Raw genomic sequence first — 27,797 nt, forward strand, 5'->3', positions numbered from 1 at the left:
TGCATTTTGTGCAAAGCGACAACATTATGCCGTTGTTTCCATTATATACCTGCAGATGGCGCGAGCGTCGAAGGTCACGCTGTCTCGCCAGTGTTTCCAAACGTGCGTTTTTTACGAGATTTTTTTTAACTATGCTTACCTAACCTAACCCAACCTAACTTAACCTTGCCGGAAATGGTCAGTGGGGCTATCGTTAATGGTTTTTGGGGTTATCGTGAATGGTTTTTGGGGCTATCGTGAATGGTTTTTGGGGCTATCCGTCAATGGTTTGTGATGACATAATGACCACGAAATTAGGTATTTTTCGGTTAAGAAGGTTGAAACACTGCATACCCACTCCAAATCGACAAAACACAAGCACGACGCGCGATGATCCACAGCTGTGCGCGCCATATTGTATGTTCCGCAACGGAAGAAAGGACCCAAAATAATTACTCGTAATGTGAAAAATCTAAGTTATTTTCGTGTAAAAAGCATAATGGCACCTTCAACTATGTTCCGCAATACACAATTGGTAAGTACGAACCATGCGAAACTGAAAATATCCGATAGAAATGTGTCTCCGATATAACATTTACAGAAAAAATATTCCCGACATTAAACGCGACGATAAAAGAACATTTGAGGCTTCAAAAGCATTAGGCACAATATGATATCCAAAAACCTGGTAGTTGGGAGGGGCGTTTGCCCCTATCGCCCTCCCCGTGGATCCCCGCCTGCTACACCGGGTATCGAACCTGGAACCCCTTGAGGCGACGACGTTCCCAATACGCCACCGGGGAGGCCCTGAAAAAATTGTACAAAGAGAAAAAAACAAAATGCACTTATCCGAAAGTAAAATATTCCTACAATACTATATTAAAAGTAAAACCCATTGTAACTCTCACTGAAGATTTCGAATTGCCACAAACATCACGCAATTTCGCAACAATAAAACTCATGATTTATTGCTTGTGATTTATTGGCACGAATGTAATACCGGGGTGCTGAAGATGCGATCAATAAATTAATTTTAATATTATATTCGCCCGTTTCGTGGGTGTGAAGAGACATGTATTTTGCTTTGTTAATTGCAAGTTTCAACTTGTCCTCTCACTCTTGCAAATACAGTTCGATCCAAGTGATAGTCCATCGGGGTTTATGTTATGGGAAATTCCAGTCCTCTGCCCTACTTACACAGTTCAGCGTTACAATTATTGATTAATATATTATTGTTGTGTCGAAAATAGTAGTGTTGGGTGTGGTTGGTTTCGGGGTAAGGGTAGAGGCGCGGTTGGGGTGGCTGGATGGTGTGGTGGTGGTTCCTGAGCTTTTGGGATGGACAGAGGGTGCTGATGAGGTATCGACAAGAAAGATCTGCCCTGTTGGCTTTCGTCACCCGGTGAGGGATTTTTTAATTGCACTGGATGACCACGGAGCATGAACCGTCTCGGTTATAAAAGCTCAGGTTCACTGGGCGAATCGACATTCTGTCTCTAGCCGACTGGCCGTTGCCCGCCCTGGTGTGTAGTGAAAAAAGCGCGTGGATACCCACCACTTCCAGAGTCGTTCGGTTCAGGTGGAAGACATGGGTACATTGGTGATGCTCGTCGCCGCCGCCGTGAGCGTGGCGAGCGCAACAATTGTGGAGGATGGCTGGTTAGGCGGTCTGCAGAGGGAGTACTCCTCGAGGAAATTGGTCAACTGCCTGCAGGAGGTAGACTTCACGTGCCTGAGGACGAAGCTCTACTCGAACCTGGACAAGATGCTCCACAAGAGGGCATTCCAGCTGTTCAACGGGGTGGTCGTCGAACACAGCCCCGTTGAGGACCAGGAGGAAGGTGGAAGGTCGCTGAACGATATCCCTGACAGCTCCCCGCCGCCTAGAAGCCACGACGAGGCCAATCGCCGTCTGGACCAGCTGCTGATGGCTGGAGTCTCCAGGATGCTGCAATCGCGGTCGGTGAAATTCGACCTCCCGACTGGTCTCCGGCTAAGACTGTACAAGAGCCCGTCCGGACTGTTCGGTGTCGATTTCGGAACCAACAACCCAACGATATCGCGAGCTCTCGGTGAAGGTAAGAGAAATGCTTATTTACACTAGGCAGTGTCTGTGCACTTTTCTCTCCTCTTTGGCAAGTTTCCATCAGTGTCCACCACCTCAGAAAACAGCACCCGTCTGCATGTACAAGTGCACGCACGTAATCAAGAATTTTCGGATTCGACTTCCGGTGAAGTGACTCGGATCGTACCTTGAACCGGTCGCAAGTAACCTGTAAATGCATAAAGTTAAAACGAGGTTTTCTCAAATTAAATTGATGTTTTAAGTCCACTTTATGCATAAGAAGGCAAATCGGGACTGGATCTACAGTTTAAGTGCGATCCAAGAGGTTTCTCCAAGTTTTAATACAAAGCACACACCATTAATTATTGTAAAGTGTTGCTAATCCCCATATAATATTTATTTTGGCTATTTTACATCGCTTTTCTACCTCTGTAAACCTGTGTTTTTCAACCGTGTTCGCTACCGGACCGCGAGGGGGTGTCCTAAAACAGTTTTTCTCCAACCAACATTAAAATCAAATTAATATATTTGTCAGTTGACCGAGTATATTAATATAGTCCTCGATTTTCCAGTTAGTATAAATCGAAATTTTTCGGGGTACGGTCACCGGCAAGAAACGTGCGACACCTATGTCCTGAAATGCTCGCTACCCCGGGAGGCGTTATGTGTGTTGCCTAATTCTACAGGGGTGTAGAGTTAGGCACCATACATAACGCCTTGCGGGGTAGTGAGCATTTCAGGATTTATATTGTCACATTTCTATTGCTGGTGAGTGTGCAATATGACACACAATGACACACCAATGAAAAACAGCGCTTACCAATTAATTTAACCATGTTGACCTAAGGAACCTACAACTTTTCATTAGAATCCAACAGATGGCACTATTTTAAGACTAATTTTATTTTTTGTCTACAAACCTACACATAAGCGAACAATTGTTCTTTAATGCCAAAATTTATTTACTAATAATTAATTTCAAGAATGCATATTAATGAGTATATGCAGTTAAAATATAGAATGGTATTTACAAGTATTATTGTTTGAATACCTCGATCGACTTTGAAAAAATAATCTATATTAATCCTCCTACATTGAAGAATGAAGTAAATATAGTGGTAGATCATGTAGATGCTGGACTCACGATCTCAGCGTTGACGGTCACAGGTTCGATTCCTTGCGTGGGTATGAGGATTCATCTCTGCTATCAATTTCATCCTCGCGTCTGAAGAGGCAGAAAAGCGACGTAAATCAAGGGAAATCGAAATATGCGTTCCTTTCCCAGCACTCAACCTGCTCCGACAAGTAGAGAACACTATTTTCCTAATGTATATACAGTAAAACCTCGTTAATCCGGACTAATGGAGGGAATAAGTTGATCGGTTTAACGAAAGTCCGCATTAACTGAAATATCCTAAAAGAACAATAGAAAGTGCATTAAAACTCCGTTTATAGCAAGAAAACACGATTATTATGGTGTATTTAAAGGGCATAGGCCTAGATACACTATACAGTGCAGGGCCTCCCCGATGGCGCAGTGGTAGCGTCGTCGTCTTGTAATCAAGATACGAGGTGGAGGCACATAGTGGTTCGGATTCCACTTTAAACTGTAGGTCCAGTCCCGATTAGCCTTACTGTGCACAAAGTAGACTTAAAACATCAATTCAAACCAAACCAAGCTATACAGTACAGTACAAAGTCTGCGGGAAACAGAATTTCATCAGTGGTTGACTGCCTTTTCTTTGGGAAGTTCTCTTGTTGACTTCTAGCCACATTTAAAACCTTGCATTCTGCTTTTTGTTTTTTGCCTGTTCGGATTAAGCGAAGTCCGACTGATCGGAGTCCGGATTAACGAGATTTTACTGTATGTATTGAGGTAATAGTAAAGTACAGAAGCACGTAGTCTTCTAGAATTTCGCACTCCAATGCAATGTAGAAATGAAAAGTTCACTGGGAAAGACTAATATTGTAACTATTGTTGAGTTTGAGTTTTAAGTCCACTTTATGCACAGATAGGCTAATCGGGACTGGACCTACAGTGGGATCCGAAGCAGAATCGAACTCGAGTCCCCTTGATTACAAGACGATGGGAGCCATAGGGAGGCTCTAATATTACATAACGAATAAAGAGATAAGAAGCAAATTTTATATGAATGGAGATCTCATTGTTCTTAACCACTTTTTGTTGCAGGAGAGAGAGAGAGAGACTTGTTGTTCTTTGTTTTGTTTCTATTGTTCACAATAATAATACAAATGTGTATTTCGTATTATAAAAGTTAATTTCACAGTAAAACATATTCCTCATATTAATAACATTAACAATCTTATTGAAAATAACTGATTACATGCAGTGTCGTTCCCAGGATTTTCGAAAGGGAGGGGTTATGTAAACTTTTGCTGGTAGTCAGCCCTCATTTTGGCATCATTTCCTACCTTTGATGTTCTTTTTTTCAGGAGTACTGACCCAAAGGGGAGGGTTATAACACCCACCAACCCCCCCCCCCAACCCCCTTCGGCACGTCACTGATTACATGTTTGTATTATTTTTGGAGTAGAGTTCGGAAATGACAGTCTATAATAATCTATTCTTAATTCATTCTGGGTTGATTTCTACTTGCATTTCACATTAGAAAAACAAACTTTGTTTCAGTCGATTTCATGCTCAGATAGGCCTGGACCTGCAGTTTAAAGTGAGTTCCTAACAATGCATTGTACCTCTACCTGGGATCGAATCCAAAACCCCTTGATTAGAAGGCCACAGCATCGTTTGTCAGGCTATTTATACACTACCACCCTTCCTCGAAGAACCCGAGTGTTTGAGATGACCAAATGAGATTCTGGCTTTCTAAATAATTTGCAATTTTGTTTCCAATCTATACCCAACACTCATCGCACACATCTACGATTCATTTGATTGATTGATTTGCTTTATTTTACTTCGCTGTTTGTGCCACTATCCATGCCCAGGCTGGGATTCGGACCCGGGACCCTTGGCGATGTGCTAACCACTCCGCCACGGGGGCCGGCACACACACACACGCATCTACGAGCACGCAGTAACCACAAACATGTGCTACACTGTATATTATACATGCATGGTGCACTCTCTGTCAGCCTTAGTGCATGAGTGGTTAGTATAACGAAATAAAATGGGTCTGGTGCGAGACACAACCAGCTAACAATTCCTAACTTACAATTCCGCATAGTTCTAATAATGCAAATATGGATAGGTTAGAATGGCCAGGTTTAGAGCTGTTAGCAGTTTTAGTGACTATTAGCAGCTGGATGTGCACCGCACCAGACACGAAATAGTAACTAGATTTTTATAAACTCAAAAATGTATTAACTTGCATTAAGACTTGCTGGTACCATTTGCCTTTTCCTGCTGTCGCCTTGCACTGCATAAATTTGAAATTGTGAAGTTGAGTAATTAGTTGATTGGTCCCTTGACTCTACGAACCAAAAATGATTTAATATTAATCTAAATCTGGAACAAACAGAAGCATCGAAAGAAATTATGCGCATTTCGCAACAAAGATTAATTAAAAATATATAAAATGAAATTGCTCTCAGTAAAGAAAGAATATTAGACGCTTGTTAGCTTTCGCATATAGCTAATATCAAATTATTAAATAAGGAAACATTACGCCTAAATCTATGCATTAAATTTTAGTCATAGCAGTCCTTAAGTACTTTTAATGACGAAATTAGTGAAGAGTTAACAATATATATGACGTGAGAGCCATCTATTACTATCCTTGGGAATCTTGTAACGGTTAGATTATAATTATTGAAAGGAATGTATGTATGTAAGTACATGAACAGATGTCACACTACTAGTGGCAATTACGTGTGTTCAATTAGTCATAGCTTTTTACAAAATTATCCAGGGGCGTACTAGCCTAGCAAATGGGGCCCGTGCACTGTGGCATGTGAAGCTTGTACTCAATGCAAATTTAACTGTATATTCATCTTGATAAACAGTGTTTCAGTCGTGCCTCTTTTGAAGTCCATTATTCAAAAAGATCTTACAAAATGGACACACATCCCCGATCGTCGCGATTAGCCCAAAAGTGGAAGAAAAAGCGACGTTAAGAAAAAAATACAAAATACAGTGTCATCATGGGGAGGAGGGAATTTCAGTGCTATTTTTTCTTTCCTTTATATATCCTACGCTTGGAGGGAGTGAGTGCCCACTCGCTGCAGTGATTTCGGAATACAGAGGATACATAATGTAGATGGCTAATTCTATTAACTTGTAATCAAAGGGCTCGAGTTCGATTCTCTGTATAATCAGATTGTCCACTGTCGGATACCACTGTAAACTGCAGCCCAGTTCCGATGTGAGCGTAAAAATATACTTGAAACAAACATTGCCAAGCATTGTCCACTTTCTTCCAACATTGCTCCCACAAATATTCGGAACAACGTCTTAAAATTTCACGCAAAGGCCTAATTTATTATATTTTTCGTCTCAAACTTACCTTTATTACATATACTTATATTCTCCTGGCCCTCCCCAACTGAAAATTCTGGACAAAAGGCGCAACGCGAACCATTAACTTGTGCATATATCCAATAAAAAAAATACTCTTCAGCGTTATACTGCTTTCCCACACAAGGATAATGCTTGCATGTTACATTTAACGACGGACACATCTTTGTCATTGTTCTATTGTCCTCCTCCCCCTTCGTAGACGACCACCCACTAACCGATGTGTTTTTCATCAATATACTTTCTGATTTGTTTCCCTGTTTAACCCCTTTTAATCAGGACAGTACATGATTCCTAACGAATTTTAAACAAATCCCTAATGTATGTTCTTACTTAGTACCACAAATATTTAATTTTCTCACTTGGTGTTCAAGACTTTAAGAATACACATTCAGAATTTATTTAAGTTTCTAAAATATGTGACCAACTACAATATAAACTTCTAGAAATATTTATGAAATGAAAAGGATAAATCCTATGCACTTTGAATTAATCCAGAAAGAAAACTTTCATATTTCGCTTGGATAATAAACCTTTTTCGAGCAAGGCCTCATCTCCAGGAAGCTATCAACTCACGCAAGCCACGGCACCTAGCGACCTGTTGAGTGAGATGAGTCAAGACAAAATAGATAATGAACCTTTTCTGCTCAGGTTTTCCATTTAGAAGTGTACACCTTCTCTTTGGTAAGTGAATTGTTTTCATAAATGTTTTCCCTTGCAAGGTGATGGTCTAAGTGTTTTCAGTAATGAAGTGCTACATATTTACTTGTTGTGAGGGTAGTTCACTTAGATCTTATTTATTCAGTAATGGGAAAATTACTTCAGTTAGGAAAGTAATAATTTGCTATGGTTCTGCTCAGGCTGGAAATTGTATAATATTTGCGAGGTCCACAAAATTGACTCAGAGAAACAGAGAACAAACTAGCGGACAGGGTTAACAAAATAGTTTTGTAAACATGTAAATTAAATGGAGAATGCTGTTCTTTTCGGCTTTTTTATTATTCCAACGTTATAATTAGTACAATGTTTGTGAAATGAATAATTGGCAAAAAGGTTTAAGTCACTTTTCCAATAATAATGAGACATCTGTTGGTCAATGTTAGAACTAATAAGAACAGTTCGTTGGGGGACCACCTTTAGGCCATAATTCCTTAAAAAAAAAAATGTCAAAGCAAGAAAGGATGGTAAAATGAGGGATAACAAAGTAAAAGTATACGTAGCCCCCACCCCCTCTCTTTCGAAAATCTTGGGTACAACACTGATTGTGACATTACGAGAGACGTTGTAACAATGAAACGAATGCTTTCCTTGCATCATGTCATTGTATCTATCAGTAACTTTACTTAAATCATGCTATTTTAAATGAAGTCAACAATGTTATGCCTATGAATTGAAGCAGTGTTGCCCCTTCACAGGTAGAGGAAAGGACAAGGGCGGAGATTCAGGACACCACGGAGGGGGGATGATCTGCTTCTTCCTGATGGCCGTCGCCGTCATCCTGGCCAAGACGGTGGGCACCCACGCGATGATGGTGTCCGTCGCCGCCATCATCATAGCCGCGATCCACGCCTTCAAGGGCATGGGCGGCGGGAAGGAGACGACCAGCCACGTGGAGATACACCCTCACCACCACGGAGGATCCCGGAGAGTGATGCAAGTCAGCAGCCATATGTACTCGCCCCACGACATGGCATACGGCATGCAGCGGCCGGACGAACCACGTGTGATATAGGTCAGTACGTAGACTATACTCTACTCCGGTAATCTCTGGAGCAAGGTTGCGCATAACGGTGGAGAAGGGGAGAAAGCGAGTGGGCAGAGCGAAGCAGTACACTCTACTGCAAAGGTAGCTGCTGGTACAGCTCTTTCTAATCTTAGGCCCGCTTTAGACGAAAGCATTTTCTTAGCATTTTTATTAACATTTGTGCCATGACCAAAATGCTACGGTATAAAGCGAGAAATGTTATGGCATATTTCATGGCATTTCTCAAGGATAGGCTCTGTCCGTAGCATTTTTCGTAGCGTAACCAATCAGAAGCGACCTCTAGGTCACGAGTTGTAATGGCGGCCGCGTGAGATGTACACAACGTATCACTTCACATTTTTAAAACACGATAATTATTCAATCGAGAGGAATTACGCGTCGTATTAAATTGTTTTAGGTAGAGCAGCATGGCACTGATTAAATATATACTTTATAATGTTTACTGTACACGTATGGAAGAACAATTTAGTTTTTTCAATTGTAAACACCGTTCACTCGCCATATACGGTGTAACTCGATGAGCCTATCGTGCTCTATGTGTCATACAATGTAATCTCAACAGCTAACCGAAATGTTACATGAAATGCTTTCGTGTAAAGAACTATCTGCTATAAGATTTTTGGAAGCATTTACATAGTATTTATGTTAGCAAAAATGTTAAAGGAAATGCTTTCGTCTAAAGGGCTTTACGGCGGGCGACCTTCATGGCTGCAAAGGAAGCTTCCCGCTCCCCACTTCCCTTGCAAGCATGTAGGCCGCCCCGCCGTGGACAAGAGCTATAACTGCAGCCGATTTCCCCCTCCACGCAATCCCATTCCCTCTCACGAGCTCATTGGTCGAGCCCTTCCCTTCGATAGCTCCAGAGATTCCCGGAACGGTGTACAGGTGAAAGGTTGATGGTTGAGGAATGTATTGACATTTTTAGGTGTTATACACTTATGTGGGTTAGTTTTCAAGGAGCAAATGCCACATTTTGAATTAAAAGAGAGGAAAAGATATGCCAGTAGTATTCTGGTCTAATTGGTGTTAGTTTTCTTGTGCGAGAAGTGCCAAATTGTCTGGCCTATAGCTCACATTGGAAACTACACACAGAACCCGTCAATTGACACACATATGCTGGCTCCACTAACACATTAACGTGCATAAAATGCAAATGACTTGTAAATGTAATTAAAAATTGGATTGAAAGATGGCGCTGATGACAGTTAATTTAGAAAATGGACAATTGAAGATCGCAAACGTAAACCACAAACTAGCACCTTAGCAAAAACCTACCATATATCATGTTCTTTACTGAAGATATAAAATATAGTCACCCTAATGAAGAGAAAGATTGAACATACTTAATTTACATGAAAACTTTCCATACAAAGTGTAACGCAATTAGTATATAATAGGATGCAAAGAAATAGGGTTTTTGAAAGTTTCGCTAGATCTTTAAGCTGACTGCACGTAGCATAAGGTATGAGGAACCATTTCTTAGGATTCTTGAATTTTCAAACATTAAAATGAACAAGTTTTAGGCATGGATGTCCACAGGATTTTTTCCAGGGAGAGGCAAGCAAGTTATTTTTTTCCAAGCGGGGGAGGGGGGGCAAAGGATGCATATTTTCCTCCATAATAGTGATGCCCCCTCACAAAACACTATTTGAGTCTGAAATTATAATGTGTCTTCAACGTATTTATAATAATGAAATTGTAGCTGAAATGAAATTGTGTGTCAAATATATACATTTCCGGTGGACATTCATTTTACAGGGGGAGGGGCGCCCCCCCCCTGCCGGACGTCCATGGTTCTAGGTATACCCACAATTTGTCGATGAACTTTCTGGACGGGAGCGTACCTTGATTCTGAGGATGGAGCTTGGGGATCAACTTTCGACTAAAATAATAGTGTGTTGGAAAATACATAATATTGAAATAACACCTTGCAATGTACTTGTCACTCATACAATGCCAATTTTGCCGGCGTGTTATGGAAACCACTGAACTCACATAGTAGAATGTTTACAATTTTTGCTGTGTTCTTTTCAATATATGTATCTAGTGTGACTAAATTGCAAGAAACGTTAAATAAATCACAGAACCACGACCCTGTATGTGTAAACATGTGTTAAGAATGTAACCTTATCCACTTATAAGCAATTTCAGGCAACACTTAAGGCCTTTAAGTTAATATCGCAATTGCGAAAATTAAAGTTCTTACTTACGGGTCATGATTTCAGTTACAATTCTCTGCAATTAATGCCATTTTGAGTCCCCCAAAATCTGTCAAGGAAAGCTACTCTTGTTCTTGTAAGAAACATTGTTGTAGAGGGGCCAGAATCCCGTAAGCTACGCAGAGGCTTTGAGTCTGAAACTGAGTTGTTGCACTGGTTCAAGCCATAGCAGCGTTCAAAGCTGGCAGACATGAGCGTGGTTAGGTCTTGATGACAGCAAAGTTTCGACTTGTCCCACTGCTGACTCGTGCCATGGACGTTCTCATTCAGCGTTTAAGAGGTGAAAATTTCTGCTTCTTTGACTCGTTGCACCGTTCAACCGCCCGAATTCGCTTCTCCAATCTTGTTCACATTCCGTTCCATTTCCCGCTCTGCTGTGGCACGAAGTAATTATCGGGAACGCTTCGGAGAGCTTAATTGCCAATTGTGTCGAACATGGGCGCCTTCTGAAAGGAACACACTCCGATCCTTATCTAGTTCACGATATCGCCCTCGTGTTGGACAGCACACAAAGTTATTGAAACGCAGAAATCACCCTCCGTTGACGTTAGCGTGGCGTGAACTTGTTGACCAATAAGGAACTCTCATACGGTGCCCCAATAATAGTATTAATGATGAAAAGCAAGCTCTGATTGTCCCTTGGCTATTTCATGCTTCTTTATCTGATTTTTCCTATTTCACCACTTAATGAAGTCTTGTTGTTCGTTTCACTGGTGCCTTCACACGAAACTTTTTCGAACATTGTTGCTCATTGTTGTATGATGTAATTAACTGCAAGCTACACCATTACACCGGCCGTGTGCTAGATTAGCAAAATTTAATTATTAATTCATTTCGAAGATTGGTTTACAGTTTGTAATAAACCAATCCAATCCATTCTAAGTTCCGTTTCACAGGATAAAATAAATTTTACCAAATACGTATACTGTTTTGTGAATGTAGGTGACACATGATTAAAGGTTCAAGTGTTAAGTGAGTCTTCAATGCTCTCTTTGAAGGTTATTAGGTACGAATACTACGTATACATGTCCTGAGATACCAAATAAAAACTTGGTAAGTCCAGCAAAGTTGGATTACTAGCGCAACTGTTATCCAAATTCATGCATAACCTGTTTTGAAAACATTGTAGGTAACACGGTATTATTTTATATTATACTGTAACATGAGTTGCTCATTCCGAAGTTGAATAATATGTTTTTCACTCGTAAAATTTCTGTCCATCTTTGTTTTCCCAGAATAGTTTCTTTTTCATCAAAGAAGGAAAAAAGAAAGTCAAAATATTAAATATTTGGCTGCCATCTATCGGTAAAAAAAAAAGTAAAGTGTTCCCCTGTGCATAGCACCACGCCATGAAGGCGTATAGGGGGTGTGGGGGTAACGCCCCACACTTTCTTGATCCGGTCGTGAGTGAGGGTGATGTGATCAGCATCACCCCCCTGACCGCCTTTACCCCCCATGGTTTCCCCCAGGTACCCATGTTATTCGACGCTGGGTTCCACCGTTAGAAAAGTTCCCGGATTTGAACCGGCCGGGGATCGAACCCGGGACCTTGAGCATGGTAGTCAGACGCGTTACCAACTGAGCCACCGCGGCCTGCCATCTATTGGTAAGAAAACTAACTCAGTTCACCAACTGTGCTCATAACCTCACTTTAGTACTTGGAAAGGAATTCTTTCATTTCTCTTAATTTCCTAAGAAATATTATTTACAAAGAGTTTATCATAATTACATGAATTTAAATAAAAAGCAAAATAGTATTAAAAATAATTCCTATTGTGATTTCAAATTGACCATTTATTGGATTTTTAAGAACTATATTTTCTCCCTCATATCGAGTGTTTCCATTTTTTTTTTACTTTTCTGCCACATGTGACTAATCGCGACGATGAGAATGAGTGATGATTAAATTAAATTGATCAAAGGACTCTCACAAAGAAAACCCATCCCCCGACCAGGACTCGAACCCGGGAACTTCGCTGGCAAGATCAAGGCGTACCTAATATAAGAGTAACAGATAATTTAAACTTCAATGCATTCTACGTCAATGAAATTTTTACTTTCTTCTCTGTTAGTATTAGGGTGTACGTGAATAGAAAATTCGTATGTGTTATTTGTATCTACTTTAGTTACATTTACATAAATATAGAATTATTAACATCATTCAAATTAATGTTATTTCATTTGTTGTAATTTACTTAGCTCTTCTCATCTGTTTTTGAAATAATATTGCACTGTGTATCATATCACGAAATCCATTATCACTGAATATAAATACTCATATATAGAGGACTCTAACACAACAATGAAATAATTGTGTGTGACAATATCAATATTTAACTCCACTCATAAAAGTAACATTTCATATATTGCACATTGCATAGCAAATTAGTAAATTTGTTGCACTGTATTTTTACACAGTAACATATTCTTTGTTCTCTCCCACAGGATGTTTTGCAACTTCGATCGGAATACTTTCGCTCACCTCGTGATAATGAAATTGGCTACAAGATTCTACCGTGCATTCAACTATTTATTTTTATAATAATTTATGATTTCGATTATTTATTTAAGTCAAATAATATTAAACGTTAATTCCTTTAAGTTATGTATGCACATTGTTTGTATCAATTGAAATAAATTGTTACTACAAGCAATCTGCTTCAAGTATGACTTACGTGCGACGAAATGTTTTTTTACGTGCCAACTGTATTTGAGTGTATTTAATAAATGCATTTCTTGAAATACAGTATGCTACATAGTTCAATTTGATGTTAACTATTGGTACGAATTGGAAAGAATAGTTCTTTAAATTAATGTAAAAATGACGGAACAATCTTCAAAAGTTGTTAATAAGATACTGTTAGTGTAAATATTAAGTTGAAGTAATAAATGTGATCACCAACGTGTTTTTTTCTATCATAACAATCTGTATTCTTATTTATAGTAATTCATACAATAGTGCAAATGGCAGAGCATTGTAGATATTCACATTGAACTACACATACGGGGACAACTAGTCATGTGTTGTTTTGTACAAGCATTATGTAATATGAGGTATTTCTAACAAAGATTAATTAGTGCATCCAACGCAACATATTTCATACATATTTATGCAACTCAGGTACAATACAAGGTTTATTTTGAGGTTAGATGCACTAATTTTTCTGTACATGATGTATATTACCACACTATTACACCTGGTAATATGCGAGAACTCGGGTCATATAGTTTCACCCATGTCCTTACCTTTCATAAACGAAATGGGGAATTCATTTACTGAAAATGATTTCCTTTATGGAACAAACGAACAAAATAATAACATGTGCAAGTCCTGGAAAATATATTTTCCATTGCAACAGTTTCTATAGCATGCTCTAAACTTGTAGAGGTGCTTCACTTATAGATTCAATAAATAACACAAACCCATTCCTTTCACATCATACAATATTTGAGATTGTAATTTTTACACATAATGATGATACATATTGCTCACAAGACGTTCTTTCATATCTCAGAGCGTTTCGATGTAACATGTAATATTGTCAATAAATGCATACATGAACGTTCGTACGGTGTCTTTTCATTTGAAGATGGTCCCTGTATATATATCTCTGGTTATAATTAAATGAATTTCATAGTTGAATATTTATCAAATGCCTGAAGAAGCGTTAAAATTAAAAAGAAAAGACATTACCAAATTCTTACAAAAATAGCATGAACAGATAGGTCCTAGAACACTGTGAATACAATTGATTGATTGATTGATTTGCTTTATTTTACTTCGCCTTCTGTGCCACGTTTGGCTAATTTGCGAAGATTGATGAGTTATGACATGATGAAATACATGAATGAATACTCACAAACATTTATGTCCAGGCCGAAATTCGAACCCGGAAGTGCTAACCACTGCGCCACGGGAGACGGCTACTGTGAATACAGGTTGATGTTTATGAACATCATGGTAAAGTTATTGTCTCACATATATTTGTATATCTAATGGTATAGCTTCATCCGTTGTTACTTTATTCTCCGTACATCCTTGTAACGCTCTTTGATTGATCAATTTGGTTTGCTTTATTTCGCTATTCTGCCGCTTTTGACTAATCGCGGTGATGTGAATGGTTGTTTGATATGATGGAATTTATAACGGGAGACTCATGCTCATCTTGGCGTCGAAGCGCGCTGTGCTAACCGCTCTGCCACGGAAGTCGGTTGCCTTACTAATTGTCCAGTGATATACGACGGATCAAATGTGTAGCCAGACATTGTCAGATCTGAAAGGTCCTCATTAACATAAAATCACTTATAATTATTATGTAATACTTCACTTTTGTCCTTGATTTTTATTCTAAAATTACAATAATTTTACAAAACATAAAATTCTGAGGAGAGCTTTTTTTTTTTTTTAAAAAAAAGCGTTTTATGAGTTTAGAATCAAATCTTAATTAAAACTTTGTTCTCACTCATAGACTCATCAAAGCAGAGCCCAAACCCCTGGACCTAGCAACCAAAAAGTTTAGCTTATCTTCCTCTTATGAAGTTAGTACCCCCTAAGAAGAGATTTTTCCGAAATGCAACCTCTAAAGGCGGGAAATCCTGGAGAGGACTAAGTAATTTCCACCCAACAATCTTGTCCTAAAAAAATCCTCCAACCTCCACCAAAAATTTCCGGAGGGTTGTTTTTTTTAACAACAAGGTAAGCAATCAATTTTGACTTCAACAATACTTTAGTAAGGATAATATCGAATACATACACAAAAGAACTAAGGATAATGTTTGCCCGATTAACTCCCGTTTCGCCGAATGCCCCAGAGACAAATATCTCAGCTAAGGAAAATTTTCGGCCAAAAGGGAATTCGCGTTTTGCCGAATCCCCTTTCGCTGAATATTCTGAGGCCAGGGAATTATCCCTGTGCCGTGAAATTTTAGGGACTTAAGGGATAACATATTTTAACCAAGTCAAAAACTCATTACACATTTTCATTTACGATGAATGTGAATGCATACAAGGTTTAGATAATCGGATATCAGAAACTCTTAAATGCAAAGAATGTCTTATTTTATTGCTTTCAAAGGGTAGAGATGCTAGATTTCTTGTGGTGAATTAAATCATAAACATTAACATTTTTTCTTTCCAACGCTTACTCCTTTTTGAGAATAATGTCAGCAAAGAATCTGCTAATTTTATTAATTAGGGGTGTAGGTCTCGACCAAGGAAATCCTACCATCTTCCTTGGAACTTATGAATCAAAAAATGTGGAGCAACAATTGAGGCGTTGTCAAGCACATTGCGAACTCCACTCTACTGTTACCAAGTTCTTGTGGAGTTCGCACTATGATTGACAACTTGAAACTCATTTCCCTCACAATGTACGTTTGTTGAGTTCGCCCTTCGTATCCGCAATGCTTCAATTAAATATCGAAACAAAATTTGTTCCCATTGCTTGAAACTTCCTGGATTCTCAATAATCTCATCAACCAGATATCATTTCTAAAAACAAGGCACCCAACATATAAGTTTACACTATCCTGTTACAAGCGGGGAGTGAAATAAAAAGAAACATAATTTAGTGAAAATTTCTCTTAATATTTCAAAGCGCAGAAACAAAGAAGACATCCTAATTAAATTTATTCTAAATGATAAATTTATTCTAAATGATACACTTGACATTCACTGAAATTTTATGAAGGCAATTAAGCACAAAATAAATGCTTACCATTAAGCATACATATACCACAAAACTTTACAATAAATGGTGGATTGATGCAGTAAAATTTCCACCCTTCTTTTAATTCAGAGACTTCAATCCCATACCAAAAACATAGTATTTGAAAAATGAGCAAATATTTTGGAGGCGAACTCGTTGAGTAACACAATGAAACACAATGAAACAAAAATCAGTACTCCCCTGATAGAAACTATGATACCTGTGGAAAACAATACGAAACCAAAGAAACTTATAAAATCCGAGGCTGTAAATGACGATTACAAAAGTTAAACAGGTGGACTTTGGCCTTCAACACCTGAAATTTCCCTGGTGGAAGGTTAATTTTTTTCATTCAAAATATTCGGCGAAAGGGGATTCGATAAAACAGGAATTCCCCTTTAGCCGAAAATTTTACTTAGGTGTGAAATCTGATTGGGCCATTCGGCGAAATGAAAAAAAAAAAACGTGTTTGCCCCTGTGCGTATTTGTGAGTGTTGCATGTTTTCTCTCTTTAAAGAGATCATTAAAAGAGATCTACACCAATAAAAACATATGCACAATAAAAGTAAAAGGAGAATAACACACAAATATAAGTACGATTAATATTAATGCAAATCAAAAACTAAACACGAACTTATACAAAGTGCGGTCAAAAGGTTTTGCATAATCCACTGTCACTTTTTATTATTTATACTAGGGCAATGAGATTTCATGTGAACATACTTTGGTCCTTTGAGTACATAACCATGTCACTCAATGTAGCGACATCTACGCCAGCGTTCTTTCCATGTCAAGAAGGCACTTTGATAAAACTCAGGGGACTGTCTTGCACACTGTTGTTCACACAGGCAATGAGATCTTAGTCACTGTCGAATGTTTCCCCACGCAGGTGAGCCTTCAGTCGACCAAAGGGAAAAAAATCGGAGGGGGGGCAAGTCCGGACTGTAGGGGGACTGCGTGAGGCCTCGCATTATCGTGGTTCATGTTGATGTCCTTATCCTGGACTCCGGTCTATTGATCCTGAGTGCACGTCTCAATTTGTTCAGTAACAAACAATACCGCTTCTTGTTAATTGTTGACCCACGTTCCAAGGAGTCTATGAAGATTACACCATGTTGATCCAAAAAGAAGGTTGCCATTATTTTTTCGGCTGTTCTGGTGAGTCTGGGTTTTTACTTCCGGGGGGAACCATGATAACGCCATTCTGTCGACTGAGTTTTGCTCTCTGGATCCAAATGGAATAACCATGTTTCATCCAAAGTCTGACCCCCACACACAGGAAGCAGCTTTCTTCGAATTGTTGTGGCTGAGTCGTCTCCAGTCTTGGTAAGGAATTCTATCATGGACTATTGGCAAGTGCGGTAGTCTACTTTATTGCCCATTGTGCCTCACCGGTAAGTACAGAAACGAAATTTGTATAATCAACTTTTACATACATACATAAAGTATGTTCACATGAAACATCATTGCCCTAGTGTAAATAATAAAATTGTTACAGTGGATTGTGCACTTCTTGACCGACCCTTGTATAAGTTCCTCTTTAGTTTTTGATTTCCATATTTTCATACTTATATTTATCTGTCATTCTCGTTTTACTTCTATTTCGATGTGAATGTGTTTTGTGAAGATCTGCGTATGTAAACAGAGTAATGAACACGGCTATTATTTTTATGAATGATAATTTATGATACCAACCGACATTGTACTTAACCAAAGCTTCATTATTATTGATACGAATGCTAGTTTCTGATACGTACTGATATTACACTAAACTAATGCGCCATAATTATGTGCTACTTGTTCCTTTTATCTTGAAAACGTGACTTCAGTTTGACGATTTGATTTTGTATTATTGAATTTCGACATTTTCTTTTATCTGATGAACAAACATAAAATATTTACAGTGCGGTCAAAGCCGCTGGCAGGTCGCTGATGTTTATTTAGAATATGTGAAATAAAACTTTGGTATTTATGCAGTATTAAAAATGAATCTCCAAGGATGGACACTTAACATATAAGAATAACACAGTGAGTAATAAATTTAGGGAAAAAAATACCTAAACATCAAGCTCCATCTAGTGTTACTAAGTAGAACATTATAAGGAATCAACATCATATTTCATTCAAGCCTGTAATACATTCACTGATATGATCTTTTTTATACACCATGTTAATGTCAGAATATACGCTCTACGTCATATATTAGAAAAGCACTTTTCCTGTTTTAAATTGCATTACTCTATTTTAGTAATTTTTACTGATTGTGCATACACTCATTTTCACACAAAAGAGCAATACTATCTATTCGTCAAGTATACTAAACGTGTTCTCTGAATATACTAGACTATTATAATTTATTAATATCCTAATTTTAGCCCAATTAAGATAATAATAATAAGTCTCTTTAGTATGCATGCAGTGATTATGTCATCGCCAAGGGTCCCGGGTTCGAATCCTGGCCCGGGCATAGATATCTTTGAGTGTCCATTCATCAATTTCATTATATCATCACTCATTTCGCAAATTAGCCAAAAGTGGCACAAAAAAAGCTAAGTAAAATAAAGCAAATCAATGAGTCAAACATCCTCGACATAACACAACAAAGCGTTTCCACATTTCTGCAACCCAACATGGGATTGACAAGGCAAGAATCGTGGTAATGAACAAATCAAATATTTTAGTCAATAAAGTTGAGGTTCTGTTTATAATACTTGGATTTAGGAGACGCAATATACCTATGGTATGCCAATATGCATGTATCTATGTATCAGTGTGTCTGCTTGTGTTCCAGTTACTAAACCATACAAGATAAATTCGTTTACTTGTTTCCTTCATCATCATCGAACATGAAAGGGAAGGAAGAGAAAAGATGAGAAAAGGAAGAAAGGAAAGAGAAGAGAAGAGAATAGAAAAGAAAGCTAGGGAAGAAAGAGAATAGAGGCGAAGGAAAGAGAAAAGATGGGAAGGGAAGAGAAAAGAAAAGAAGTGAAGAAAGAGAAACGCTGGGAAGGGAAGATAAGAGAAAAGAAAAGAAGGGAAAGAAAGAAAAGAAAGAGAAAAGGTTGGAAGGAAAGAGAAGGAAGAGAATAGAAAGGAAGGGAAGAAAGCCATAAGATGGGATGGAAAGAGAGGGAAGAGAAAAAGGAAGGGAAAAAAGAGAAAAGATGGGAAGAATGAGAAAAGAAGGGAAGGAAAGAGGATGGAAGAGAAAAGAAAGGAAGGGAGGGAAAGTGAAGGGAAGAGAAAATAAATGAAGAATTAGAAGAAGAGAAGGAAAAAGAAGGGAAGAGAAGGAGGAGAAAAGGAAGGCTGGAAAGGGGAGGGAAGAGAAGAGCAAGAAGCGAAGAGAAGGAATTTAAGGGAATGGAGGGCAGATAAGAGAAGAAAGGGAAGGGAATGGTAAGAAGAGAAATAAAGTGAAATGAAAGGAAAGTGAGAGAAGAGAAGTGTAAAAACGTTAGGAAGGGGAGAGAAAGGGAAGAGAAAAGCGGAGAAGATAAAAAAGAGAAGGGCGGAAAGAGGAAGAGAAGAGAAAGGGGAAAAGGAAACGGAGGGGAAGGAAGAGAATAGAAGAGAACTGAAAATATGGAAAGGTAAATCAAGAAAAGAAACGAAGGGAAGCAACGGGAACGAAAAACAAGAGAAAAGAAGAGAAAGTGTTCAAACGGTGCAGGAAGAGGCAGAAGAAGAACACAGACATATCTTCATATCACAGGATGGCCTACTGATGTGACAGATGTACAATGTGAAAATTCGTACACTGCACATGAAAGCATATGTACTGTAAGTATACCCACGATCACTTCTGGGTTGTAACAATCCAATTATCTTTGAACGAAATCGTTACAACCTAGAAGTGTCATTAACCGTACAAATGTATAACAGAAGTAGATTAGTTGGAAGTTGTTATTACGAGGAGGAGGATTTTTTGGGCAGATTAGTGACTTAGGATGAAACGTGGCTACATATCTACAAAGCTTCCGCTATTACTCTGACACTAACCCAAAGGTCAACGTCTGGTGTGCTATTGGACTGTCCAGTGGAGTTATTGGACCATCTTTTTTTTAAAGAAAACGGGCGTAAAGTGAGTCTTAATGCTGTTCGATATGTATACATGATTAACAATTTCTTCATTCCACAACTGCAGGGACAAGGTCTTCGAGACACGACATGGTTCCTGCAAGATGGTGCTACGCCCCATACGGCCCGTATTTTCATGACTGAACTGAGGAGCCACTTTCCACATCGATTAATCTCACGATTTGGTGATATTGAATGGCCTGCGAGATCACCCGATCTCTCCGCCCCTGATTTTTTCTTTGGGGCTACCTACATAACAAAGTGTTTTCACGCCGTCTCCATAATATTTATGACTCGAAAGCCACAATCCAGGAAGAGATTGCGGTCATCCCTCCCGAAATGATTCAGAACGTCATGCGAAGCTTTCACGAACGTCTTCAGCAATGCATCGATGCAGATGGAGGCCATTTGGCTGATGTTATTTTAAAAAAATAGTGTTTGTCATGTAAGTTTCAAAGTAATTTTACAAGTAATGGCAATATGAGTACAACTGATATGTATGTCTGCTGTTGATGTAAATATATGCTACACATATTTATAACAGTTTTATATTGTACTATATCCCGTGGGCCACCCTGTATGACCCCGAGACCAAGGATCAGTCCATGGAATGGCGCCACAAGGGGGTTGCTCCGTCCGAAGAAGTTTCGTACACAAAGGTCATCCACGAAGGTGTTGGCGTTTTGGGGGGGAGACAGGGATGGGATTTTGATGGTGGACTACTTCCAGATTGGTTCTACGATAACTGGGGAATACTACGCGACCCTTCTGGGTCAATTATTGGAGGTTATCAAGACGAAACGCCGAGGGAAATTGACGAAAGGCATCTTCTTTTTGCAGGACAATGACACCGTACACAAGGCCAACATTGTGATGGACAAATTCCATTCCCTGGGTTTTGAATTGGTCGAACACCCACCCTATTCACCCGATATAGCTCCCTCTGATTACCACCTGTTCCCAGACCTGAAAAAAAAACATCTGAAAGGACATCGATTTAGTGACATTTCTGAAGTGATTGAAGCCACAGAGAGCTGGTTTCAGTAGCAATCAAATAACTTTTATTTGCAGGGGCTACAGAAGTTGCAGAACAGATGTGCTAAAAGTGTTAGGCTTAGGGGGGAATATGTTGAATAAATATGTAGTACCATCACTGTATCTCAATTATTTCTGAGTAAAACCAGAAACTTATCAGCACCCCCTCGTATGCCACTAAAAACTTTAATTCAAGGGGTACTTTTGCTAATACAAGTGAATCGGCTGATTCTTATCTGTCCGGCCTAAATTTATAAATTTAGCAACATATTTGTGAAAAGTTGTCATTCCCACACATTCCATGAAACTAAAACTATAAACTAGAAATATAACACACATAAACATAAATCGTAATGTTAGAATGTTAAAGGATATTTACGATTTTTCGACCTCAAATTGGAAAGAGAGAAATTTATGTGGGGTTTGAAACACTGAACAGGTTCTCCTCTACCTGAAAAGAATCTTGTTTGCAAGAGTTTCTCGTTAGTAATTTCATAGAGCAGTTGGACGGTCGCACAGTTATACTTGTTTCTCGTCATAAACTAAATATTGTAGGTTCAAATCACACCCTCTCTTGTATCTTCCTTTCTATTTGTTAGGTGCAAATGGAACTTCATATTTACTCAGTACGAAGTGTTGCATACTTCGAGGAATGTTCCTTCTCCTCAGTTTGCTTGATTTTTTTCTCATTGTTTTCAGAATGGTCTACGCAGGCTTTTTTTGAGGGGGAGGCCAAGCCGGAAATATATAATTGTCATGAAATATATATCAATTATTAAATAATTAATTAATATCATTAATTTATATATATTTACCAACATATATAAACAAATTAATTTGCTACATTTATAAACTAGCAAATGAATTCCTTTAACAACTGGTTCAAAATGTCAAGAAATTAGAAGATAGGTGAAATCAGGGAGGTGCAGTCTGGCGTTCGGAAAAGTTCGGAACCATTCGTAAACCTTCACGGATGACGTCAGCCACAGGACAGCTCAAAGACGAGCACCAGCAACGGCATAGGAATTCACAATTGTTCCGTGTTTTCGGAAATAAATGTCTTTTAAAAATCGAATGAATGTTCTAACGCGTGTGTGTGTGTAAGTAAATGTATATGTATAGAGCACACTATATCTAGTAAATTGTGTCGCTGAAGGTTAACTATCAATAGAATTAACATGTAATGAAAAGCGGGAAAGCCGGCTCGGAGGTGGAGCAGAGGTTTGTTTAGAATTTTCTATTTGAGTGGTGTACGTTCTTGTTTATGGGGGTGAAAAGGTATATTTAGAGCAAAGTGACCACAAAGTTGTGCTTTTTAAAAACTTGTGTGGGGTGTTAGGGCGAAGTTGGTGGATAAATCACTGGGTTCGAGACATTACAACTTCCATGTTTCATAATCTAAAAGTTGATTTTTTAGCACTTTCATCCTGTAGTGTCTGCAATTTCTTTACTTGTTCTTCAGCACATTTTAATTTCTTTTTCCGAGTTTCCAACACACTATCTTGTTGGAGATTGGGCATATTGGGTATATATTAAAATCAAAGTCTCTGAATTATGTGCCATGCAAATTCTTTTGCGAGGAGACAACTCTTCAAGTGTTTCCACTGCTCGCTTTCGAATCTGACGTTTATTGGCACATCCACTTCGATCAATTATGTCATTTGGCTGTTGAACACTACTACAATTCACCACACAACTAGGCAAATTTAAACATGGTACAGCGTTTTTACTAAGCTGCAGTCTACAGGTAATGCTCAGCAGTTCTGCTTTTAAGTTCCGTTCGTAATCGGCATCCAGAAAATGCGATGAGCACACTGTCGCTGTTTTGGTGTTAACAGGATCTAACCTCTTATGCTTTGAACGTGAAATCGGGACATTTTTTACCACTTGACTCCTCTGTTTCCATGCTCTAATTTTGTGTGCAGGAACCATCTCAGTATGTGTGTTTGTCCATTTCTTCTGACCAGACATCAAACCATCTGTGTACCAGCTGTTACACATGCACGAGATGGACAATCCACTCAACAACGCGAGATTCAAACTGTGGGCCTGGGCTGCGAACTGGACACAGACAGTTCTCGAATATTTCTCTCTGATTCGAACCTGAACACCACTAATATGTCTTGTCCTCCCATGTTTGGAGCTCTTATAAAAGCAGAAACCCACCAAATTGTTCATATTCACAGGCCCAAGCCCTCGCAAGTGTTCAAATTGTTTGTCACAGCTTCCGCAGTCTTGTCACACATCGGCACGAAACAAAGGAAGTCTTCTAGAATACAGCTGGATCGCGAAACTATTAATGCACAATGAAAACCCTTCCTTTCCCAACACATCTAATGTTTCGTCTCCCAATATGATTAAATGCTTACTTATTTATCTCCAGTGACGTGCCCAAGGGAGGGTTGGTGGGGCCATAGCCCCATTTGACCCAGTATTCCTTTAAAAAATGAACGTCAAAGACAGGAAAAGATAGCAAAATGAGGACTGACCACCAAAAATAGTATGCGTAACCACTCTCCCTTCCGAAAATCCTGGGAAAGCCACTGGTTATCTCGGAAACATTTTTTTTAAATCAAGTCACCAAAAGTTTTTATCATTTCGTATTGTAGACTGAAGTAAAGCGCTTTGTACGCGATAAAATACATCATCTACAAGTCCTTGAATTGAACGCTTAAAAGGAAATGACGTCAGAGACAACGCCATTTTTCTCATTGGATCCACCGTCCGGTCAAAGAATATCTATTTAGGAATGGTTCTAATGAACGCATATTTATATCCTCATTATATTCTAGAATGTTCCGCAGATAAACGATTCATAAATATTGCCAGTAGTTCGACTCCTCTTATTCAAGAACATTCCCTCTCGCGTCTTCCAGATATTAGAAATTACAACGAATCGCCCTACGTGTGGAGTTAGCTACCTTTGTTGTGCAGTTTCCAAATGCTGACAAGTCTCTACATAGAGCTCAAGTTCGCTACGACAAAGAGCAAGAAAAGTTTACGTGCAATATTATCAACAACAGGGTTATAGAAAATTATCCGTCTTGCCTTGATAAGTATTTCTCTCCTTAAATTATCGTCACATTATTCAAGAAGATAAAAATCTAATTTTTAATAGTGTAAACTGAAAAATTTCCTGATGGGGCTCGAGCCACCTGATCCTCACCTTGGATAGGCGCTAGTAACAATAACAGGGTTATAGAACATTCTGTCTTTTCTCGATAATTATTTCTCTCAAATTATCATCACATTCAAGAAGCCGAAATCCTAATTTATCTAGTGTAAACAAAAAAAATCCTTAAAAGTGGGGGGGGGGCTCGAGCCCCCTGATTCCCACCTTCGATACGTGCTATTAACAATAACAATGTTATAGAACATTCTCCATCTTGCCTCGATAATTATTTCTATGCTTAAATTATTGTTGCATTATTGAAGAAGCCCAAAGCCTAATTTTATCCAATGTAAACTGAAAAATTTCCTGGAGAGAGGGGGGTCAAGGCCCCTATACCCCACTTTGGATGCGTGCTATTATCAATAACAGGGTTACAGAACATTCTCCGTCTGCCTCGATAAATATTTCCCTCCTTAAATTATCGTCACATTATCTTATTTCACTCCACAAGAAACAAAAATCCTCATTTTACCTAGTTTAAACCGAAAACTTTCGTGCCTGCTTACACCTACTTCTTGCATTGTTCGGGCACAAAGCAACAGCACAATTGCGCGACATTTTTCTGAAATGTTATTGTTGTTGCAAAAAAATTATCCACTATCACAGAAGAATTACAGAAAAAGGAAACACAAGGCACTTTCATGTTCCCTCACACAAAGCAGATCCTATAACAAGCGGAAAGGCCAGTGACAGCGTCACTCCTGTCCTGTGAGTGACGTCAGGGTTGGGACCGCCCTCGACCCTCTTTTTTCAGCTTCGGGAGGGAAGACTGCGCTACTTTCTCAACTATATATATACTTACTTTGGGTGAAATGCTTTTAAAAAGTGTTAGATATTATTTAATTATTGCTTTTATTAAAACTTATAATTACATTTTCATACTTTTATTGCGTTATGTTCTTATAATGGTGTAAATCTATTAATGGTCTCTCGAAAGGAAATATTTCCTTATCAGAATTGTAGCTAGAGATTTCAGCGACCAGGACGAGAATGATTTTCGCAACCCCTTACCTAGATGAAGCTGACATACTTAGACATTGTCTAAGTATCTCAGAAAACTTTGCATTCAAGAAATGTGGCTAATAAAATGACAGTCGTTTGTGCATCCCACACCATCTTCATTGAAGCAGGGTGTGTTATTGTTCACATCTGCAAAATCGGTTGCAAATTATAGATAACTAGGTGGAGGGACAAAAAAATGAGAAACTTTAAGAAGACATTAGTTTCCTATTATGTTAACATGTAAGTGCTATGTTTTATTCGCGACGAAAGGAGGTAAGAAATTGAGGAGAAGTAACAGGGAGGTCTAATTTCTATGTTCCAGTGGCCTAGGGTGACAATTACAACCACCTTCGCGGCTACGGCTCCATTTCTTGCTAGTCCAATTTGATATAACTTTAAAATCTTATCTATGACTGTAATAGTACGTTTTACCCCATGCTGTTACCAGCCCTAAAGCTACACCATTACACCGGTCGTGTGCTAGATTAGCAAAATTTAATTATTAATTCATTTCGGAAATTGGTTTAGTTTGTAATAAACCAATCCAATCCATTCTAAGTTCCGTTTCACAAGATAAAATAAATTTTACCAAGACCAAATTATACTCAAGACTGTTATGTGAATGTAGGTGACACATGATTAAAGGTTCAAGTGTTAAGTGAGTCTTCAATGCTGGTACAAATATACATAATTATTGCTTGTTTGAATACTACGTATATATGTCCTGAGATACCACATGAAAACTTGATAAGTCCAACAAAGTTGGATTACGAACATTACTGTTATCCAAATTCATGCATAACCTGTTTTGAAAACATTGTACACAACACGGTATTATTTTATATTATACTGTAACATGAGTTGCTCATTCCGAACTTGAAATATATGATTTTCAATCGTAAAATTTCTTTCCATCTTTGTTTTCCCAGAATAGCTTCTTTTTTACCAAAGAAGGAAAAAAGAAAGTCAAAATATTAAATATTTGGCTGCCATCTATCGGTAAGAAAACTAACTCAGTTCGCCAACTGTGCTCAAAATTTCAATTCTTTCATTTCTCTTAATTTCCTAAGAAATATTATTTACAAAGAGTTTATTATAATTACATGAATTTATATAAAAAGCAAAATAGTATTAAAAATAATTCCTATTGTGATTTCAAATTGGCTATTTCTTGTGATTTTTAAGAACTATATTTTCTCCCTCATATTTAGTATTTCCATTTTTTTTTTACTTTTCTGCCACATGTGACTAATCGCGACGATCAGAATGAGTGATGATTAAATTAAATTGATGAAAGGACTCTCACAAAGAAAACCCATCCCCCGACCAGGACTCGAACCCGGGAACTTCGCTGGCAAGATCAAGGCGTCATATAAGAGTAACAGATAATTTAAACATCAATGCATTCTACGTCAATGAAATTTTTACTTTCTTCTCTGTTAGTATTAGGGTGTACGTGAATAGAAAATTCGTATGTGTTATTTGTATCTACTTTAGTTACATTTACATAAATATAGAATTATTAATATAATTCAAATTAATGTTATTTCATTTGTTGTAATTTACTTTGCTCTTCTCATCTGTTCTTGAAATAATATTGCACTGTGTATCATATCACGAAATCCGTTATCACTGAAAATATATACGCATATATAGAGGACTCTAACGAAACCATGAAATAATTGTGTGTGACAATATCAATATTTAACTCCACTCATAAAAGTAACATTTCATATACTGCACATTGCATGGTAAATTAATAAATTTGTTTCACTGTATTTTTACACAGTAACATATTCTTTGTTCTTTCCCACAGGATGTTTTGCAACTTCGATCGGAATACTTTCGACCACCTCGTGATAATGAAATTGGCTACAAGATTCTACCGTGCATTCAACTATTTATTTTTCTAATAATTTATGATTTCGATTATTTATATAAGACAAATAATATTAAACGTTAATTCCTTTAAGTTATGTATGCACATTGTTTGTATCAATTGAAATAAATTGTTACTACAAGCAATCTGCTTCAAGTATGACTTACGTGCGACGAAATGTTTTTTTTTACGTGCCAACTGTATTTGAGTGTATTTAATAAATGCATTTCTTGAAATACAGTATGCTACCTAGTTCAATTTGATGTTAACTATTGGTACGAATTGGAAAGAATGGTTCTTTAAATTAATGTAAAAATGACGGAACAATCTTCAAAAGTTGTTAATAAGATACTGTTAGTGTAAATATTAAGTTGAAGTAATAAATGTGATCACCAACG

At 38.1% G+C, this 27,797-nt stretch overlaps 1 protein-coding gene across 2 annotated transcripts; it reads left to right on the top strand.

Moving 5' to 3' along the window:
- Positions 1 to 1,479: 1,479 nt before the first annotated feature.
- LOC146003951 (uncharacterized) lies at positions 1,480 to 27,797 on the top strand. Of its 2 annotated transcripts, none has more exons than XM_083142466.1 (3): positions 1,480 to 2,057; positions 7,955 to 8,271; positions 27,337 to 27,797. In XM_083142466.1, exons 1-2 carry the CDS (start codon positions 1,568 to 1,570, stop codon positions 8,269 to 8,271), a joined length of 807 nt encoding a protein of 268 aa, XP_082998592.1. In that variant the 5' UTR covers positions 1,480 to 1,567; the 3' UTR covers positions 27,337 to 27,797. The 2 variants fall into 2 exon arrangements, with proteins under 2 accessions (XP_082998592.1, XP_082998591.1); XM_083142465.1 differs by lacking the exon at positions 27,337 to 27,797 and adding an exon at positions 12,969 to 13,425.

This window comes from Lepisma saccharinum, chromosome 21, assembly GCF_977018435.1.
Source record: "Lepisma saccharinum chromosome 21, izLepSacc3.1, whole genome shotgun sequence".
In the NCBI taxonomy this organism is placed as follows: domain Eukaryota; kingdom Metazoa; phylum Arthropoda; class Insecta; order Zygentoma; family Lepismatidae; genus Lepisma; species Lepisma saccharinum.